Consider the following 22,049-nt stretch of genomic DNA (forward strand, 5'->3'; position numbering starts at 1 on the left):
TACCCAAGTAATAATAATTGTTTATACAGATCTATCTAATCTTAACCTCGCGTTTAAGGTTGCATCAGGCGACAATTTTAACGAGATTTATTTTTGGGTATTTTCTCCTTGAAATAAATGCTCACCGAATGAAATTGAACGGATAATATTTTTCATCGACTGCGGCACTGTTTCAAATCAAAACGGTTTTTTTTCAAAGGTTTTTTTTAAAATAACAAACAGTACCGACCAGAATCTGACATCGAATTCAGTATCTGTCACATAACAAACAATGGTAACAATAAATATGTTCAGTTTTTTTTTCAGTTCAGTATTTCAATTTTCTTCGAAGTGATAAAGCATGTTCTACGTTTTGAGATTCAGTCTTTGTTTTACCATCGCAGGCTGTACAGCGTTCATATCGACGATTTCACTTTATTCAGTCTACATCGCCAACGCACAATCTTCAACGGCCCCAACTCCACTTTGACACAAAACATAGCGACGACGGGATTTTGGGAATGCCCTCTAATCCAGTGAGAAATCGGATCACAGTAAATAAAGGCACTTAATTGAGTTGAAAATCACGAGACCAATACAGGTTCTATAATTGAAGCCAGCATCGCGGCCCGATCGGTCGCAATAAGGCATTCGATATTTCAAAAGTTCTCGCCACTCCTAAGAGAGATTCCTATCACTGGCAAGCGAGCTTAAGCAGCGAAACTATTTAGATATGGGTGTACAAGAAAATAACCCGGAATGTTGACAATATAGAACTAAATACTGCACTGAACTCAAACATTATCTTAATAAAATATAACACACTTTCCATAATTTTGCTTTCTCACAATGATTGTGTCTTCCGCAAAACATTCATAACTTCGTAAATATGATCCACAAGTTAAAATTTTTTATACCCGCTTTTTACTAACATCGCAGACACTACTATATCGCACTTAACCACGTTTTATTGTCCGCGTACCCGGTATCTATACTCAAATGTATATAATTCCTATTTGCTACGTTAAAACGCTATCCATGATGATTTTATATAGGTCTCTGTGTCTATTTCTACGTCGTTTATGTTTCTTTTGTCGTTTACGACCGCCTCTGTGTCCTTTTCCTTTCCTACCGCGATGTTTCGATTTGCCACTTCGATCACCCGTATAAACAACCTGAGACATTGTATTATTCTTCGATACATTACTGTTAATACTAGTAAAACTACCCCTACTATCATCCGTGTATGTCACAATATCAGTTGTCTTTGGCACCGCAGTAGTCGTTGACGTCACTTCCGTCGTTCGCGCGATTTGAGTCGTGTTATTATCTGTAAAGTCGATAATGAAGGATCCTCCATTATTGAACGATCCGTTGATCGGATTTCGAACGAAATGAATTCGCTTCTGATATTTTTTGGCTTTAAAGCCAGGAACAGGTCTGCCGCTCCTCCTATCTAACGCGATGTACCATCTTCTGTCGCGGTGCTTTCTCATTTCTGGAGTCGGATATTTCGAGCTGTAGAAGGAAGCGAATGGGGAATGTTCTCCCTCGTTGAACATACACTCATCCGTGCAGTTGAGCTGAAAAATATAGAATTCAATATTGATATTACTGTAAGTCTCAGAGAGAAATAGACACGTTTTTATCGTCACTCGCGATTAGTCTCGGGTATGACAAGTGTTTTTTGGCGAACTTATGACACACGAGTCCCAGATTGCACATCACGTCCAAGAAGGCGTAAATAAACAAATCAGCCGTTTAGGGATAGGTGACATACATTCAATATAAGGTATAAGGGCCTCTTGGTTCGTAGATATATAAGTTATACAAGTTTTCAAGTGGCGTACGCCAGGCGATACTTGAGATCACTTGTTCTTAATCACATTTCTATATCAAGACACACGACACAGAAATGGTGTCTATATAGGACTGTAGCCCGTCCTACAAATCTCCAGCCACCATCCCGAAAAGCGTTCGAAGAACTCGAATTTCTGGCATGACTAAATGTTTGCATCGAAAATTATCAAGATTTCCATCATATTTTGGACTTGGTAAATTCTGGTGGCAATTGCTCAGCGATACGCAGTATTTTCACGTAAATCACAGAACATCCATCACAGACATTCAGGGATACTGAAGATCTAACAATAAAACTTTCCAGGAAAACGCAAGGAGCTTCGAACAACCGAACCCCAATTCATCACTTTTGACTGCACTAAAAGGTATTGCATATATACATGTACCATAAGGGTTTACCAGACAGACGATGCCTCTACAAACGATCATGACATTGTATGTTTAATCCAAGAGCAATCATTTTGTTGATTGCTCGTGGATGAATACACACTAGATCGACCGTGACTATTAGAGAGGGTCGAACGACCTTCGAAATTTTTTCAAATCTTAATTTAAGATTTAAAATCTTTTCAACCAACAACCTCCGTTAACACGAACCTGCGGCTAGACAACGGTTACAAGTTCGAATTCGCTTTGTTTTGACTATAATTTAAGGACCCGAGGGTGCATTAATCTCTGTGTAGACAGGCAATATATATATATATATATATATATATATATATATATATATATATATATATATATATATATATATATATATATATATATATATATATATATATATATATATATATATATATATATATATATATATATATATATATATATATATATATATATATATATATATATATATATATATATATAAATATTCACATAAACTAGTGTGCTTTCATGACATATGCACCGCCCTGAGGCACCGCTTTCCGGCCCGACTACAAGGCACAGACGCGCTTGACAAAATGCATATTCATACACATATACATACATGTATATATATATATAATTTACATAAAGGTTATAACTATAGTATGAAGTAGGAGTGTTTTTCTGTTGTCACGAGGACCAGAAGTATCAGCGCAAATGATACATCAATTAATTGCTAATTAAACATAATATGATCTCCACACCAAACCGGATATAGCAGGTACCCTGGACCGCGCGTCGGAACTATTATGAAAACCGTACGAACTATCACTACTCCCTCCAACTCGATGCGAACCAACGAAATTACATTTTTCCGCAAAAGACGAATCTTAGTAAAGTTGTTTTTTTTAATCTTCTGATATACTTACGTTGCTATATAGAAGACCTCGTCTATCCATGCATACGTATCTTTTAGTCGCTCTCCCTTGTATCGTAACATATTTCTGCATGACGCCATCTCGGACAGTGTTTTCGACTCGCAAAATCATCACGGCTACAATTCGAAGAAAAAAAAATTGCGTGCATTTAAAAAATATCAGACGTGAAAATTATAACGTCGTCGTGTATATTAAACAACCGTTGATATTGCGAAGCGCCGTTTTGGCCCATTTTTAAAATCATTGAGTGGTATAAGTTGGCCACGTGCCGGGAGTGAGACCGAACACAATGCATTGACGTTTAAAGCATTCATAATCCAGTAAAAACTAATCAAAAACTCGTTAATTGTTCGTTCATTGAATAATTCGCTTTTCGCGCACCTTTTTCATGGAATGCACGAACACGAAGCAACACGGTGCATTTTATGAAGTTTTGCGGCGACTACAATAATATCATCGAGAAAAACTTTTCCAAATCCAACTTCATCGGTCGAAACATGTTTGATAAATACACAGAATATATATAAACTAAGCTTACTTACCATGCGGTGTTTTCTGTCGAACACCTTTCACTACACCACGATGATCAATCGCCAGATTAAATCCTCCGATTCCTTTATGAGAATGCAAGTAGAGGGTCATCGGACCTTTACCAACGCGTTTGTTTCGGGTCATTCCTTCTGATAGATTTAATCCGCTGGATAAAAACAGTAATGTACTGAAAACTATAGAAATAGTGGCGATATGGTTGCCTACAACAGCCACTGAGTTCATGACTTCATTGACACTGAAAGATTGGCTGCCAATCCATGGCCCAATGGACCATCATCAATTCTATCGGAAATATTCCAATAGTAACCGTTGTATAATCCTACTAAAGTACCGGTTGCAGCAACAGCTGTGGTAGAATGCAATGGTCTGATGGTGTACAGGTCAAGCCTGACCCTAGATATCCTGTAATGAGATACAACATAACGCATTGAGTGATTCATATGAATATACGTATGCCAAATAAACGCAGGAAAAGTCATTTTTAAATAGTTAAGAAAGAATGCCGCCGATTGATAAGAAGAAAGGAAAGGATAAAAAAAAAGAAAAAGAAAAGCGCGCCAGGGAAACAGCCAAGACTAGCAGACAAAGAAAAGGTAGATTCGTCATGTCTAGCGATCATAATATACTCATTGATCGCGTGAGTTCGAAATGAAACATCGTTTATCGCGAATATATTTCAGCTAGCTAGCAACGAACCTGGAATTAATCCTCGAGAATGACAAGATAATTACGAATATAACCGAATATATATCTATCGACTGACTACCCGGCGTGTACTAGCATAAACTCAGCTTACACACACGCGGCCCGACGCAGCACTATACTTGCCGAACCGATAACAGACCTTTATATACTATTAGCCATCATATCAACGATACATCCATCATTTACTGATGGTAAGATGCCCGACTGAAAAAATACAACTGCCAAGATTCGCGTGTTGTTATAACACGGTTCAGATTTATAGTCGGTGTGACGGAGTCTGTAGCACTTAGACGTCATAACCAGTCGTATCATAGTCTGCTGCTGTCGGGGTTTGCGCTGCAATTATTACGTATATTTTTGGACAACAACAACGAACATGATTCATTTTCAGGCGCGTAATGCGTGCATGTGTGTGAGATATTTTAGAAATGTCACGGAGAGTTTGACTGCAAAATGACTACCGCATCAGACCGACGACGGCAGACTTCAGTGGCGTGTTCCCTTCGTTTATCAATTATGCTCGATTTGTTAAGCAATGCCTTCTCTGTTTAATGATATGACGAGTGGCCATATGACCTTTTCAGCTTCTAAAGAAACTGATCTCAGAAAGGACTCGGCCCCCCCAAACACCTGTACGGGATTCCAATTTCATATCGTATGCCAGCCACATATCGACATCGGCGTTGACAGCGTGTATCTGAACAGAAAGATTTAGTATATGTACGATGTCTACGCTGTCATCATCAGCAGTTCCGGGGAAGAAGATACATGGCAAATCAATATAGATAAAACACAATATACTGCTAATATCGATATGCTACTAAACAACGGATGATACATGTACCACGTGAAAACCGCCAGGAAATAGAGATAATGTTTATATGTCCTGGTGATCTTTATGTTCGAAAGATGTTTCGTTTTAGAATATAATAGAAGACACATGCAATCTGTATGCGACTGTCATAGTCAAGTCATGCACTGCGTACGCGTGTCCCACTGGCTTTCGATTCAACTAAATTGCCGGGTGTCGTTTTATTTATCAAACCTGAGTGCTATGAGGTAATACTTCACAGGGCCCGATAATTTATTATCTACCGCCTTTAAATTAGAATTAGAAAATCAATATTCTATTATCTTTCCTTATGATTACGAGACGACAACGAACGACAAGAAATTGTATTTAAAGGGACAAGTCGAACTGTGACAGAAATGTTGAACGCTATACAAGCAATATGTACAACGCTTGCCTGAGTTCAAAATTCTATAAAAAAAAAACTTCAAATAATTTCCGTGCCACTTGAGACTCGACGCCTCTCCCAAAAACATAACATTAGCAACAGGCATTAAGCGTGTCCTTAATTATTCTCTTAAAAAACAAGAATGCGATGTTTAATTCATTGCCTTTTCGATCATTTGTATTCAGATTTCTTTTTTTTTACAATTTAACATTCTATGATGAAACTTTGTGCGTGTGTGGAATTTATTTAATAAACCAACTAGCATGAACCTACCGTGAAAAAGAAATCATATAATATTTCGTAAATCCTAAGATAAATTTTCCATAATTGCGCAATCAGTATAAAATCGTTTCATCGCTTTATTCCTTTTCGATGCAATAATTCAGTCGTGACAAAGTATCGAATTTTTTATTGCTTAGTTGGTAATCCTTGGCGCAGTATAACGGATATAAAAGCTGTTGTCACCTTTCGCAACTCAAGGCATTCTGCTGAAACGCAATCGGCGCAGTACGCGCTGAAATTCTCACCAGCGCCACGGCATGGCGGCGGTATTTTATCGAACTAAGTACTAAAACATCCAAGATGGCGACCGCCGTCAGAAAATTCAGTCGACAAATTATTCGACAATTGAGCACGAATTCGGGACAGCGCGTAGCGAATAAACAGGGAAATACGCGCTGGATGTTAGTGGCTTTAGGTACCGGTTCAATTGGTGTAACCGGTATTCTGTTATATCGTAAATTAGCGCAGAAAAACGACATTCAATCGCCAGTTGTATATGCGAAGGTATGTGTTTACTAATAAACGACATTGACAACTCGCTTTCTATTCAGTAAACAAACAGTAGATTCTAGACGTGGACAGTTGTTGATGTGTTTATTTAATGAAGGTTTTTGCCTCGATAAAAGATTTCTCGTGAATATCTGTTGGTTTCCTGTAATACTAATGAAGTGTACACGATCAACAGATGAAGTAGTGGTTACGTCATAGGCCTGGCTTATGTAGTAATGCTTAAACATGTTAAAACACGTTGAATTCATAGATTTTAGTCTCAGCGTATCAGTCTTAGTTGAATTCATAGATTTTAGTCTCAGCGTATCAGTCTTAGTCCGTAACCCGACTGGAAGCTCATCTGGAAGCTCATCGGATTGTAAAAGATTACCGATAACGATTAGGTAACTCTATTAATAGCCTGTATTATCGATGATAGCTATATATGTAGGCCTAAATTGTAATCAGGGGTGGATCAATGATTTAAGGAAGGCGGTGCTGCTCCAGTGATACAGCACTGATCAACAGGCTGAATAGAGTCCACACCATCTAGAAACGTACCTAGAACTTTGATAAAGAATAAACTACTAACATATTTGATATGATATCCTAATTGATTATAAGCCACGATCCCGTAGGGACGATTTTGGCCGGGTCAAATTTGGGCCATGCCTTATTAGAGAGGGCGTTCACACGTAAATAGCTCACTCGTTACTACAGGTCCATTGTCACCGGTGTAAACAGTTCGCCCAGACCTCATTTGTCTGCGGGTGGTGATCTCGGCTAAAATCATCTTAAATAAATAGGTCATATACAAACAACACAATGTTGATTACACTATAACTATCTCTCTACATGGAAAATTTGTTTGGTAAATCCCGAAAATATTTTTGAGATGTTAGAGTTGAGAGTGGCTGCAACATATACATCAGACTGAATAATAGCAACCTTACCTTTATAAATCACGACACAATGTTCAGTTATTGATCGAGATCATCATTTAAATACAAGTTCCCGTGTGGGAAACCCTGATATATTTAATTGCGTGTACACAGATATTGCGTCAACAGTTGAAATGTTTCAGGTGAAAAAAATCCCGAAGTTGCTCTCTCTCGTTCTCGTGTGGAATGTGAAGTAATTTACGTTCAGTTAGGCGTGTAATTTTAATGTTTTTCTCTTCATAAACTGTGATGATTAATCAGAAATGAAACGCAACGATAAGAAACTATTTAATTAATTACGCAGCAAATGTTCATTCATCGAGTGTATTATTAGTGTAATAGGAAATGAAAAAAATAATTTTCTCACGTGTGTTGAATTTTGTGAATGTGAAAGTGAAAGAATGAATGGAATTTTTTTCCATGTGATTTGTGGGAGTGGATTGAGCAGGTGGTTAGATTGTTCCGTTCTGGGATACCGAGTCATAGGTTCGAACCCGGGGCGAGACTCCTAATTGCCTCTTGTCAGTGCGGAGGCATTGTGACCTGAAAGAAGTCAGGCCAGATTTTAGCAGCTTGAGGAGTAATAAGCAGGGCGGATTCGGGTGGTTAGATTAAGTCTTTTCGCGATTCATCAGTTCAAATTCTGGTGGTCAGAGTTTCATGGTCGAAGGTTCGTCTCTGGTCCCTCTCCCCAATAATGCAGGAAACCTTGAACCCGATTGCGATATCCTGGAGTGGTGCTCAGCAGTACTCTGGGCCAAAATGCCTCTTTCTACTATGAAACTATGATTATGGATTGCTACTTAATTAGGGGTGGATCTATCTACAGCTGAACCAAATATGGTTTCTAATGAGTAAAATTGGTTCATGAAATCGTCGAATAAAGAACTTTTGAATTGCACAGTATTGAAGTCATCAATCATCTACATTCCATTTTCTGATCGGTGAATTTATTGTTTTATGAAGGTCTGATTAAAACAGGCAATTTACGTCATTGCCTTGTCACAATACGTTGTTGCGCAGGTCGCAGGAATATTCATTGATTTTTAAATCAAATTGTTTCTCTGCGTTAATCAATGCTAATTATAGAATTTGACGATTCTCGAGAATGTTACACTAGACCTTTCATCTAATAAATAGTCAGACGCTAGGTATAAGGGTGTCATTAGTACAACTTCGATATTAAAGCTAGGTTTTGTCTATATGTACGAACTATTGTCAGATTTACCGATAAAACGAAAGGTCATTGCTTATGGTAGGAGTCAGATATCTGACGAATAACCCAATCAGAAATTTAGGTTTAACAAGGGGAGAGTCAGATACCAATTCGGCCACAATTTCCTACCCGGAGAGTATTTTTGTGGCTTAAAATAGATGGACAAGAAAATGACGTTTCTAGAAAATTTCGTTTTTCGAGTCCAACCATTTAAGTATAACCATATATAGGCCTATGATATTCTTTAAAAGTACAAAATATATTTATATATATATATACGACTATTGAATGGTGTTTTGTATTTAGCCTCTAGCCGGCTCGATTCATAAATGTCATGTCTGATTGTAAATCAAAAATTGTGCAAATTAAGATTTAATTATACGCCTTTTATGTAGCGGCGCAAAGACTGTGTTCATTGAGTTCGATTGCGCTCATTGCCTCGGTGTTTGTTCGGCGTTTGTTCGGCATATCGAAGTTTTATAAGTTTCTAGTATGAGTGAATCGAGCCATTTGAAACAAAGCTCGACGATCATCGACGCCACCGATCTGTCGCCAGATCGCAATGCGCAATGTTTACCATTCGTGGCTCTCTAAAAAGGATCCCCCTCGTCGTGTAGGTGTTCACGCCGGAGACATGTCTGAGTTCGGTATTTTCTCATCGGCGATCGTCGTTATTGTTGTAACGATTAATATAACAGTTTGGATTTTATCGCTACTCCTCGAGGGGCCGATTCAATATCTATTCTACACACTGAGGTTTTGTGCGCCATTGAAAATTGCCGCCATTCGCTAACCGTAACTTCACGAGGCATCAAAATTCATTCAGCGCCATTTAACGGGGTCCCCACAACGATTTAATCGATTCCTTAAAAAAAAATCCTGATTGGAAATTGCTTTAAAAGGTGAAACTCCTTTAATTTGAGCAGAATGCCAGAAACTCCTGTAAAACTCCTTCAATTTTGAGAAATAGGCAATTAGAGAATTTTGTCCTGTTAGGAGTTATATAGTAAACTATGTCTAAATCGGTACAGATAGGATTTGTTTTTGCCCAATTACGCGGTAGGCAAACTAGAAACCTATTTTAGGTAGTTAAGTCTAGAAATTTACTCATAAAACCACCAAATTAATGGTTTACCGAGATGAACAGTGCAAGGAGGAGTCTACTGTAATTTGGATATGAAAGTGATGCAGACGCTTCCAGGAAATTTGAAAAGTTCTCCTTCAAAGCTCTTTGAAACTCCTTACATGCTGGAATGACTGATCTGTAGGGCCCGATGTCGAAGACTAGCGTTTTATTTTTTTTCTTGTCTAAAAACTCTTGTCCGATTTAACAAGTGTCGTTATAGACCTAATATCAATAATTCGGGACATTTTAATATTTCGTGAAAAACGCAAATTTTGACTTGGTTTTTACTAGTTCAGATAAATACGACACAAAGCCCGTCAAACCGATCGGATGTCGTAAACTCAACACTCCTGGAATTACTGTTGATTTTATAAATTCCAAGACAAACTCGGTCGGTTGACTTAAGACGGCAGAATATGTGAATATATATACAGACGGTGTTCGTCCTATCACTTACTCCGCTATCAAACAGTAGACATATATACAACGGTTTTTTTTTTAAATGGTAGTTGATCGGGGCATCCGGTACACTTGTCTTTGTCATTTCAAAGACATCAGTCGAAAGCATTTCGATCGAGTTTATTCTAATTCTCGATTCTAACCGTCGACACCCGAAATAGAGCGTTTTTTTATTTACAAAATCTCTTTTGTCGTAAGGTGACGATGATTGTAGGATTTAAATCGTCCTTAACTACTAAAAACATAAAATATACATTCCATTGAATTTCCGATAGAAATATTTCGAACGTTTCGATTTAATCGATACTTTACGCTAAACGGTGAAAAACAAGTTTCGGTTATTCCTGATTGTTGAACTTAGAGTTTATGTTTATATATTATCTGTAGCACTCCTAAATTCTTTAGTCTTCAATCGATGACAATCAATCGAGTAGATAGAGGGAGAGAGAGAGGGAGAGGGAGAGGGAGAGAGAGAGGGAGAAGGAGAGGGAGAGGGAGAGAGAGAGGGAGAAGGAGAGGGAGAGGGAGAGGGAGAGGGAGGGGAGAGGGAGAGAGGAGGGAGGGAGGGAGGGAGGGAGGGAGGGAGGGAGGGAGGGAGGGAGGGAGGGAGGGAGGGAGGGAGGGAGGGAGGGAGGGAGAGAGGGAGAGGGAGAGAGAGAGAGGGAGAGGGAGAGAGCGGATTGGATTTCTTAAAATCTCTTGCTGAGCACCACTGACTTAGGGCATTTAATAGAATCAGGTTTGAGTTTCCGGACAGGATAGTCCGGACCGGAAAGGAATCAGAAACTGTCACCATCAGTATTCGAGACACTCGACCGCTGCACCCCTCTAGAGAAGACCCGCATTAAATAATCTCTGAATTTTAATTTTCCGATTAAAAATAATCATACGCTTTGTCGAATGAAATGGACGCCGAATGTAAAGCCGTTCAGCGGTAAGTGTCTTTTCTATTGTCACGGTTTGGTCTGGTTTTGATATCCTCAAGAAAAGAAATATCTCAAACATCAGAAATATATATATATATATATATATATATATATATATATATATACGAGTTATTAACGATTGAATCGAAAAGAAAATGAAACTCGGCGAGGAAAAACTCCGCGTCTTACATTTACGAGGTATGAATGTGGGTGGAAGTTTTAAATCGAACAATGACTCGGAATTTAGACCTTCAGACATCAAAGTGAAGTATCTTGTAGAAAAACTTCCACTCGAGAAAGTAATCGCGCGCGCACGAAAATACTTTCTTGAATGGCATTAAACGAATTGGAATGAATTCAGCGATTTTTCTTATCTTGAAATCATGGCTTACTCGAGTAGATGATAATTGCGCGTTGAAAGATACAATACTCAATTGAGTTAAGATGAAAAATATTCTCGGTCATTTCTTTATTTCTTTTTTTTAAATTCAGGAGCCGTTAGTTCACGGTGTGAATAGACATTTCAGATATTGATTTGGATGCTGAGATAAGTTGAACGTTAGGAGGAGTTTATAGATTGACGTTCGGTTTAGGGCTCGGATCAGATTAATAGCGAGGTGAATATCCTAGAATCGCGGAAACTAAATATCAAAGTTCACATTCTAGATTTTTACCTGTCAGAACATTCTTCTATTTAGGTTATAAATAATGTGTGATATAGGATTGGCAATATAGGAATTTGGGCTCGCTGCAAACGCGAAAGGCCGAACGCGCGAGAACTTTGCGGTTAATCTCGGCCGGGTTCTAATCGAGCGCTTTGTTCGATTTCGTTGACTTTTTTACATAAGACAAACAGTTGTTTTATATTCTATAAAACGTCGTTTGTTTGATACATGTTGTTGGAAGGTTTGTAATCGTCTGTGCACTTGTAGACATGTATAGGTTCTAGGTATTACACGTATATATATATATATATATATATATATATATATATATATATATATATATATATGTATATATATATATATATATATATATATATAGGGAACGTTTACAAAAAAAATCACATTTTTCAAGCGCCGGTCTATTGAAATAAGTCTCGCAGCGCTGTGTAGACACGAATTCCATTCATAAAATTCATTCATAAATCGAGTCAAGCCTTCAGAGGTTTTCATTCACGTGAACGGCGTGCCTGCCTATACTGAGCTTGTGTATTCGCGGTGAATGGATTGATATGAATGATCTACAGTTTGAAAGAAAGTAGAAATGATGAGAAAAATGTCGCGAAGTCGTCTACAGCTTTACTGAACTAACAGAGCTCCTATCTCTCAGTATGCAATACAACTGAATGCAATATCGAATAAAAAATCTTTTCGACGCCTGAGTAATGAATAATTCAATGCAAATGTTATTGAAATAAAGTGAAATACATTGAAGTATATGTCAAGAAGTATCACGAGCTGATTTGCGCAACCGATTGGTCTTAGGTCATTTAACTTAAAATTGTCTTAAATTTTGAGACTGGTCCTAAGTTGTTAGATTGGTTATAGAACTAAGATGGTCTTAAATCGGTCTTAAGTCTAAGCCATGACTATGCAACTGGGCCCAGGTCTTAGACTTGAGATCAGTCTTAGGACTATTCTACGTCTATAGCTGATCTAGATTATGAAAAGACCACTTTTCGTCTCAAGTCTCGACTGGAACCAGCCCTGGAACTCCAAGGAAATCTGTAAATTATTCTGTTAGCCCTCATTGTCTGACCTGACTACAACTTCGATTTTAGCGAGTATTTTTCACCTTACCTAAGAGCCCTGTAAACTACTCCCAAAAGTATCAAAATAATCTTGGTAACGGCCTAATTTCTAATTCATGTTCAAATAAACTATCACGGCTCTATTTCTGATGTCGAATTACTGGCATTTTTTTGTGAAAACTACTACATTCTAGAGATAACAGGTATTAGTCTGTTCGCTTGCCAGTGCAAACTGAGACCGCAGACTGTTCCCAGTCTCGGAACGGTGACTGTTATTATTACGTGCCTGGCAGATTATGAACTTTATTCATTTAGAGTTTATTGCGGAGATCAAGACTTGTTTGTTCCCCGTCGTTTTAATAGATTTCGTTTATCTATATCCATTGTAGTCGATACACTGCGTTCAACGAGACGGAAGATTTTACTTGATTATACGTTATTCACCGCCGAGGTTTTTGAGGTTTTTTCTCAATTGAAACCGGGCGCAGCGAATTTCCGGTTGAAACTTGACGCCTATTGACCACTTGTCATAACCTTTTAGTATAAAACTCATCGCCTCATCGCCGCACGCATTTCAAAACAAAACGTTCTCAATGATGTGACTGACAGCTATTTTGTTGTAATAAGGTCACTTAGTTTGTTTTAGGGGAAGGTTCATACTTGGCCATTTATTCTATATGTAAAGTTTACAGCGTTGGCATTTTGCCTTGGCACCTTGTTTTCACCGCGTTGATGTTATTTGAATAAACTGATTGCAATTTGGCTCGGAAAAATCATATCTCTCCCTCATTCTACGAGTAGTGTTTAAACGAAACAAATTTCACCTATGATTCCTTGATTCCGTTAAAACTCCTTATAAACTGGAAATGCTTATCGAACGTGCTCGAAACTCTTTTTAATTCGAACAAAGTGCCCGAAATTCCTTTCAGACTCCTAGAATCCTTCAATCAATCGGCAATTAGAAACTTTTGTACAGTAGACTACACCTAAATCGATACAGTTGGGACCTGGTTTTTTTTTTACCCTAAATTTGCCGAATTATGAAGTAGTGAAAAGGATAAGAATTTGCTTACAAAACCACCGAATTAATAGTTTACCAAGATGAACAGTACAGGAGGAGTCTACAGTTATCGGGATGTCAAAGTGATGTTACCTCAAAATTAGAAATTGTCTCTTCATAACCCCTTGTAAACCCCTTTTATCCAGTAATGACTGATCTTGATTTACCTGTCGTTCAGTTGTGTATTGCGCAATCGAGCGTGTAATCAATATGAGATCTGTTGATGTTGTTTTCGTATTAATATCCACCGATCCTCGGCTTAATCATCTGTTTAATCCCGAATCGAATCTATGTCAAGTGAAAGTTTCTGACCACAAAGTTCGTCTAACGTTGTTTTCATTTGTGGTTACAAGGAACCGAATGAACTGATGCAATGCCGACTGCCCGTGTGTCACCTGAGATTAAAAACTTGTCAGGGCACGTCCCGCGTTGATTCATAACTCTATATTTGTCACACGCGTTTGTCATCTGGTCTCGTAGCATCGGTGGATAATGATAACAACGCCCTTTACTAACTTCATCTATTACTAATTATTGCTGAATCTCAACGACGTGTTCTAACATGAATTTATCACCGATTTCTTTGTCATCAATTACATAATAGAATGAAGCTATTCATTCGCTGCTATCTTCTCTATTGTGAACGAGGATATTATTATTTGCGTCTAAAGAGTTCAATGATATCGTTGTTTTTTTGTCGTGTGTTCTCTACTGAACTCGACGGATGCAGTTTTATGTTTCGTCGTTGATGATCGGAGAATCAATGTTTATTTGAATCGATACCGATGCGTATGATTTATTCTCATCAGCTGTTTCTTTTCCGTTCGGTATTGAGTTCATTGTTCTATCGATTTCTAGCTTCGGAATGTAGTTCAGTGTCTCCTCTCTCCTTCACTCTCTCTCTCTTTCTCTGCGTTGATTATTTGAAGCATTCTTTAGTACACCACACTGCTCCTGGTAATAAAATACTTTCTCTCTCTGTATTTGAAAGGCGTCACTTTATATAGCCGGCACGCGTATTTCATTAAGATCCCGTGAAGGTTATTGTCCCCAATTTTCAATAGTTTGTATAGAGTTGTTTTGTGCGTGAAGTGCTGAGCCACGCGTGTTCAGCAGTAGAATGCTGGAATGCTGAGAGAGTCTTCAGTCCTCTGTGGCATTATCAACAATAAATTAGCAATTGCGAAATCATTCTCATGTTGAGCCTTGTGCTCGTGTGCGCGGGCCCCCGATGAGTTTCTGATTTGACATTTCGCAAGAAATAATCCAGGGCCCTGTATGGTTGAACTTAATTACTTCAAATTTCAGCTGAGCTTCCGTGAAAACAAATTCGTTGATTATTTTTTTGATAACGTAAATATTTGATGGCAGACGACACGTGGTCAGTTTGATTTCGGTAATTCCTCTGAACTCTGCTCTATACATGAAAGTAGAGGAGTGTCCTTGAAAGAATCGGGTTCCTTTATTTCTATCGATATCTGGTGAAATATCGCGGTGTCTTTTATAATATCGTGTTTTAATGTCAGTCTTCGATGTAAAGAGTGGCGTATATAATGAAGGTTTAGGTGCCACTGGCCCAGATATTACCAGTAATAACAACGACGCGTCTATGAAATAACTTTATCATGTCTGGGTATAGCTTTCAACCGGTGTAAAGTGTGTTCATAATTGCTTGTGTTTAGACGCTCTTGACATCACTTATTTCAGAGAAATTTGCTGAAATTCACAAACGCGCGGTCCCTCGCGGACCATTCGGCATTTAACCTAGACAGGAATTTTTTCCCGACATTGAAGAGGCTCTAGAATCAAGGCCACCGTTTTTTCAACCTTAGAAAATTTTCCCGGTTTTTAAAGATTTTTCGCTCGAAGTCGTCTGTACTTCTTACTCTGATTACATAAACTTGAAAAACCGTATTTGACATATATTTCGCAGGAAATTGATATGATACGCAACAATGGGGAAATTTATGAGATAAAAGCGGCGATTGCACGGAGACGATTAAGCCGAAGCCAAATTGGCCCGGATCAGGCCCTAGTTAAATTTGGCCCGGGCCTAATTAGAGAGCGCCCTCACAATGCTTTAACAAAGCGAAGTTGCAATTCACGGGGGGGGGGGGGGCAATGAATTGCCTCGCTCTTAAATTTGGCTCGCGCTTGGTCTGACATTGTTGTTGTTCGGGCCGAATGTGAACACTCTTAGTATCTCGTAGATTTACATCTAACTCATACCATATTCACTTGACGGTGAATGTTCTAGGATCCCCTCTCACCACAGTTTCAACATTTCTGTCTATATTTTCAGGATGTGAAAGAAGAGAAATTGAATCGCAGGGAACAAAGATTCCAGGCGTTCGCCTCCACTGAGTATGACGGTAATATTTACATGACTCCGCAAGATTTCTTGGAAAGCGTAACAGAAGGAAAACCTAGACGTAAGCAGTTGTTTTTTTTTGTTGTTGTTTTAGAATAAAACGTCACCTCCTTTCACTGTGCGATTTAGGGTACGATCAAATTCAGAGAATGTCAACTATGCCCCTGAGAGTAGCTACTATTATTAATAACCATTTTACTACGGTTTCATATGAATCCAGGTTCCGTATTCGCCGTCATATTTCATAAACCACCGGGAACACGACGAAATGACATTTCTGATTCTGGCTGTAAGCGGAGCATTACTCTGACGGGTTCTTCAACGTGTAACGATTGATTTTATTTTTGTTTTGCCCCGGGAGCCGCTGCCGCTGCAGTCATGAGTAACGGAAATTATCCAGGCCAGTTTAATAATAATGATAATAGTGATAAAACAATGCGGCTGATGACGTATCGTACGCGACCCTCGATTTATCGCTTAAAGACATCGTTTCATCATCCGCGCAAAATAAAAAGACCAACACGAGCTTAGCATTAAGACTACTCTACTGCCTGTAGTGACATCACTACCCAGCAAGAGAGAGAGAGAGACAGACATGTAAACATAAGCCTTCAATGACCTTCACCTTTCACGATGATGATGATAAGTGAGAGAGCTTTGTACGGGACGTCTCACCTGAATTCATGGACCATGACAACTAGAAAACAACCAGCAGCACTCTCTCTACGACACAGCACTCATGTGTAATCCTCAGTATCTGTGATTACATTTAATCCAAAGATTGCCTTCTGCTGAATATCGGCGGGTTCTTCAAACAGCAGCACCAGCAACAGCAGCAGGAGCAGCAACAGCAGCAACAGCAGCAGCAGCAGCAGCAGCACCAGCACCAGCACCAGCAACAGCAGCAGGAGCAGCAACAGCAGCAGCTGTGCTCAGAGCTGTGTTAGAGGCTAGGCAAGGGCTACTACAAGGGCTGTAGTGGCTCAAAAAATGGTTTAAGATATCAGATGATGAGGCGGATCAATACTTTCAATAACAATGAGATTCGATCGTTACTATCGATGTCAACTATCCACTGGTTAACTATTTAACCAACTTTTGACCAACTGACCCGGTGATCGTTTTCGAAATGGACACTGGTGCGTTTTAAAGATGGTTTAGTTTTAGGATACAGGTGATAGATTGTGCGTGCGTGCGTGCGCTCTCCGTGACGTCGATGTCGTCGTCGTCGTCGAGTCTCCGCTCATTCCAGGGTCGTCATCCAACATAAATCCCTGGCCAAACACGCGTTACTATGGCAACCACATAACGATATATTTACGTGAGTGATTGTCGGTGAACGTTTCTCGGACATTAAATTTGATGGTAAATCAGGTAACGGGTCCGAACGACGACGGGGAATCATACGAGCAGCCGGTGACTGTTTTATACGAGTCAGCGCGCACAACCCACTTCTATTTGACTGCATGCGTTGCGGGTTTGGTCGAACCGTGTTTCTTGTTTCACCGCGTGTAATTAAACATTGAAACGCATACTAAACAAAAGGTTTATTTCTCATTTTAATGTTTTTCAGTCAAATGTCAAACTGTCTAAGTCATCGAAAATGAGACGATCATCGTTGATGACTTATCCAAATGATGACTTCACACTTAGTTACACTTTACACTTACAATCGCTTGTTGCGTTCGTCAAAAGCGTTATCATAGATTTATGTATGATTTCTGAGAACTGGTCAATGAATCTCGATCAGCTCTCCGGAGACTCGTGTCATGTTTACAGTGTCATTACCGATTAATGTCGCGAAATTATGAACCGCTCATGAGCGGCTGGTGGCTGGTCGTGTTGAGTAGCCTTGTAAGAAATTGCTTTTCCATCTAAACGTTAGTCACAGTTGAGGGGAGGGGGGCAATTTGATCTCGAAGTTAACCGCATCCAAAAGTGTTGATAATTCCGACAACAACTCTCATCTCGATGATACTTTCATCGATACCTCAGATTTACATCTAGATGTCACCGCAAGTAATGGTACTGTCCGATACATCTGATACTGTCCGATACTAGTGATACTGTCTGATACAAGTGATAACTGTCCGATACAAGTGTTACTGTCCGATACAAGTGTTACTGTCCGATACAGGTGATACTGTCCGATACAAGTGTTACTGTCCGATACAAGTGTTACTGTCCGATACAGGTGATACTGTCTGATACAAGTGTTACTGTCCGATACAAGTGATAACTGTCTGATACTAGTGATACTGTCCGATACAAGTGTTACTGTCCGATACAAGTGTTACTGTCCGATACTAGTGATACTGTCCGATACATCTGATACTGTCCGATATAGGTGATACTGTCCGATATAGGTGATACTGTTCGATACAAGTGTTACTGTCCGATACAAGTGTTACTGTCCGATACAAGTGATAACTGTCTGATACTAGTGATACTGTCCGATACATCTGATACTGTCCGATATAGGTGATACTGTCCGATACAAGTGTTACTGTCCGATACAGGTGATACTGTCTGATACAAGTGTTACTGTCCGATACAAGTGATAACTGTCTGATACTAGTGATACTGTCCGATACAAGTGTTACTGTCCGATAAAACTGTCTGATACAGATACTGTCTGATGCAATGCTGAAGATAAGTTCAGAATTCGGTTGAAAAAGGGGCCAATTAATGACTGAAACTAACAAAAGTATTTCAGTACCCCTGAAAATGACTATTAGGACTATTAAATGCGAAACGTTGAATTAAATATTAGCTAATAAAAACGTTGTAAACTCTTTTTCCTTTCCTATTGTGTCATTTTTATTATCATTTCAACACAGACATAGTGTTTGATGAAATGCTGAAATGTTCATCCACTATTGAGAATTGTAAAAGTGTTGAGAGCTGTACTTCTTTTTAATCCGATGTTTACTAGCATGTAATCATCGCATTAGTGTTCAGTTTTCAATAACATAAAAAAAAACCTCGAGCTCTTCGTATTTTCAAAAGGGAAACCTCTACAATATACACACACGAGTAACTGATACACGCGCGGCCACCCACCACACTTCTTTGATCCTTAACCACAAAATGCTACTTAACCGTCAACTGGCTGTTTGCCATCAGGCATTAGGGTTCAAGGAGCCGTAATTTCTATCGTTTATGTCAGATTTTTTCTCGGATTTGTTGTTTATCGACGTTCGTTAAGTAGAAAATAACAACACTGTTAATATTTACCATTTCTACGGTTATTGTGATTTACACATGCACGTTAATGTATAATCTGTTTTAAGACCCTCTCTCCTCTCCTCTCTCTCTCTTTCTCTCTCTCTCTCTTTCTCTCTCTCTTACTCTCTGTCTCCTCTGGAATATATCGTATCTTTTATGAACTATTCTTGAACTTCGACGGTATAGAAAATGGGAAATTTATGTGATAGAAAGGGTTCCTAGTTTATTATCTGTCTGTTCTGAGATTTCTATTAAATCCCATCATCAAAAACAGAAACAGAAAAAAATAAACATATCCGAAATATTTGGTCCAGTTCCACAGTTCTGAGTTAAGATCCGACATTAGAGTTAACTCATTGAAAATGAACTAACTTTAACTCAGAGTTAAGTCTAACTCACAACTGTGGAACTGGGCGATGTTGTTTCTCCACAATGTTTTAATATTGATTTGTTTCCTAAGGTTTTTGGTCTCCTTGCGAGAGCTTCTTCAGTGAATGGGCTAATATAGTTAATGAAATCAGTTAAATACAAAAAAATTATGACTGTTAAACTGATATAAACCTCAGTATTCTGAGTTCATATCATTATCATATAGTTTACCATTAAAGAAGGCGATACCGGTCTATGTACAGCCGGTCTATGTACAGCCGGTCTATGTACAGCCTCTTAGTTTAGATATTAAAGTGTGCTTTGTGATTTAGTACTAAAAGTTAATTAACGAAGTTGGAGTTTAGATAAACTCTGAAACTGCCTCATTGAAATTAATCATTAAGTCATTGTGTGGTTTTGCTAACCATCAAAAAATTATTTTTCAACATGAAAACCTTATTTTTCTCTTATTTTTGCTGATTTGCAGCGCGAAGACGACGTAATGTTATTAGCCACGGTGAGAAAGAGTCTCTACTCAAACATACACCAGCTCGTCACAAAGGATCGAATAACTTGTTTCGATCTCTTCATGAGAAAGGTAAGATTCACGCAATAATAGATAAAGAACCCATTTTCGATCGGTTTTTCTGCTTTTAAACGACAGTGTGGCCACTGACCTGGAGAACTCAGGGAGTCAGAAAAAACTCGGAATTCGGATAATGCTATTGACCACAATTCAATGAAAAATGAATGAATTGTAACATTTTGAACATAGAAATTTGTCTGAAGACTGATTCACTCAGAGAATTGTGTGTAATCACATCCCCCTTTGTTTCTAAATAAGTCCCTATTCCTATTTCCTATTCTAACCTATGATGCTATTTGGGCTGGTATAAGGAAAAAAAAGTTGAAATGCATTCGACAGAAAATAGCGGAAAATATCAATATAGAGTCAAAGTCAGTTAAGACGTCATCAGATATACCATGTATAGTAACAATACCTAATTTGGGTGGACACTATTTTCATTCCAATTCGATGTACTAAGTGCAAATCATCATTTGAATCGGTCATCAATGAAAAGATCTGTCCCGACTATGATGGGTTTGACTATAATTGGTTCCATTTTTGTGGTTCAGCGTAAGGTCTAAAAATAATGACTTACTTACCTATTGGTATAGATTAGAAAACATCTAAGGTGTTTCAGGTGTTTGTAGATGAGATGTTTTTGTGGTTTTTTTATTGTCCGTCGTCTCTAACGGATGAAGCGTTACAATGTGTGGTTTTTCGATGTTAATCCGACTACTGAACTCTAGGTTCTAAATTCTACTCATTGCTGGTCGTTTAATTAAATAAAGACTTGTTAAGCGTGTAATGCTAGACGCCTACACGCTCAGTTAGGGGTACCCGAGAATGTTACATCATTTCCGAATGTCAAACGCCTTCGGAGCGTTTGATGTCGCTCGCGCGCGTGGGGACTTTATTTGTCTTTTTCGTCGAGGCCTGCAAATAGTGCTACCTCTCGGATGGTGACGTCGTGGCTTTTCATGCGAGGTGTTAAATCGTTTTGTCTCGAATGAAATCGAAGCTGTTGTTTGTATCGAGCTTCAAAGCCGCGAGCCGCCCTCCCAGTCAAAGATTTATCGGTAATTATCATTAGCAGGCGTTTTGTGCGAAAACAAATTTCATGAATGAACAGTTTATATAACAGATTTAACTCTCGTATTGTCGATTGACAATACACGCCACTCGAGACAGTTTAAACACTCGGGTCTTGTCGCCATCTCGAGGTTTAGTTAATAGCGAACAGTTTAAACTCACTGGTCAGTTCTCTTTGATGTTGACCGAGGAAACAAACGAATGATTAGAGCCATCTGTTTGTAGCCGTTTCGATTAGCTGTTTACTTCATTTGTGAAATTTTCAGCCTTTGTTCGTCGTCGGTGAATTTGCGTATGAATAAAGCTTATTAAACAACGCGAACTCGTGTTCATTGGAGGCGGTTTTATAACTGATTTCGATATAAAATCGATTTGAAGTTTAACGACAACTAATTGACTGAGAATAAATCGAAGAAGTATCGTAACATTTATCACTGATGCGGTTAGTCTTATCGCGGTTATTGATAATTGGTTTGAAATGAAGAGACCCGCGCATTTAATCGATTATTGCTAAAAATGTGTGAAACCGTTCCA

At 38.7% G+C, this 22,049-nt stretch overlaps 2 protein-coding genes across 15 annotated transcripts in view; one reads left to right on the forward strand and one right to left on the reverse strand.

The window, feature by feature from the left end:
• Positions 1–687: 687 nt before the first annotated feature.
• LOC141906075 (fibroblast growth factor 9-like) lies at positions 688–14,188 on the reverse strand. 2 transcript variants are annotated; one of them, XM_074795263.1, is made up of 4 exons: positions 14,058–14,188; positions 3,686–4,097; positions 3,135–3,259; positions 688–1,562 (listed from the first exon to the last, which is right to left on the reverse strand). In XM_074795263.1, exons 2-4 carry the CDS (start codon positions 3,915–3,917, stop codon positions 999–1,001), a joined length of 921 nt encoding a protein of 306 aa, XP_074651364.1. In that variant the 5' UTR covers positions 3,918–4,097; positions 14,058–14,188; the 3' UTR covers positions 688–998. The 2 variants fall into 2 exon arrangements, with proteins under 2 accessions (XP_074651364.1, XP_074651363.1); XM_074795262.1 differs by lacking the exon at positions 14,058–14,188 and adding an exon at positions 5,912–6,117.
• LOC141906073 (calcium uptake protein 3, mitochondrial-like) overlaps positions 6,213–22,049 on the forward strand; it is a 37,214-nt gene continuing 21,377 nt past the window's right edge. For all 13 annotated transcript variants that reach the window (XM_074795250.1, XM_074795254.1, XM_074795258.1 and 10 more), the window contains exons 1-3: positions 6,213–6,424; positions 16,193–16,322; positions 20,346–20,456. In XM_074795250.1, coding sequence (XP_074651351.1) covers positions 6,221–6,424; positions 16,193–16,322; positions 20,346–20,456 — 445 coding nt within the window. In that variant the 5' untranslated portion in view covers positions 6,213–6,220. The remainder of the gene's footprint in view (positions 6,425–16,192; positions 16,323–20,345; positions 20,457–22,049) is intronic.

The sequence above is a fragment of the Tubulanus polymorphus genome, chromosome 5, assembly GCF_964204645.1.
Source record: "Tubulanus polymorphus chromosome 5, tnTubPoly1.2, whole genome shotgun sequence".
NCBI lineage: Eukaryota > Metazoa > Nemertea > Palaeonemertea > Tubulaniformes > Tubulanidae > Tubulanus > Tubulanus polymorphus.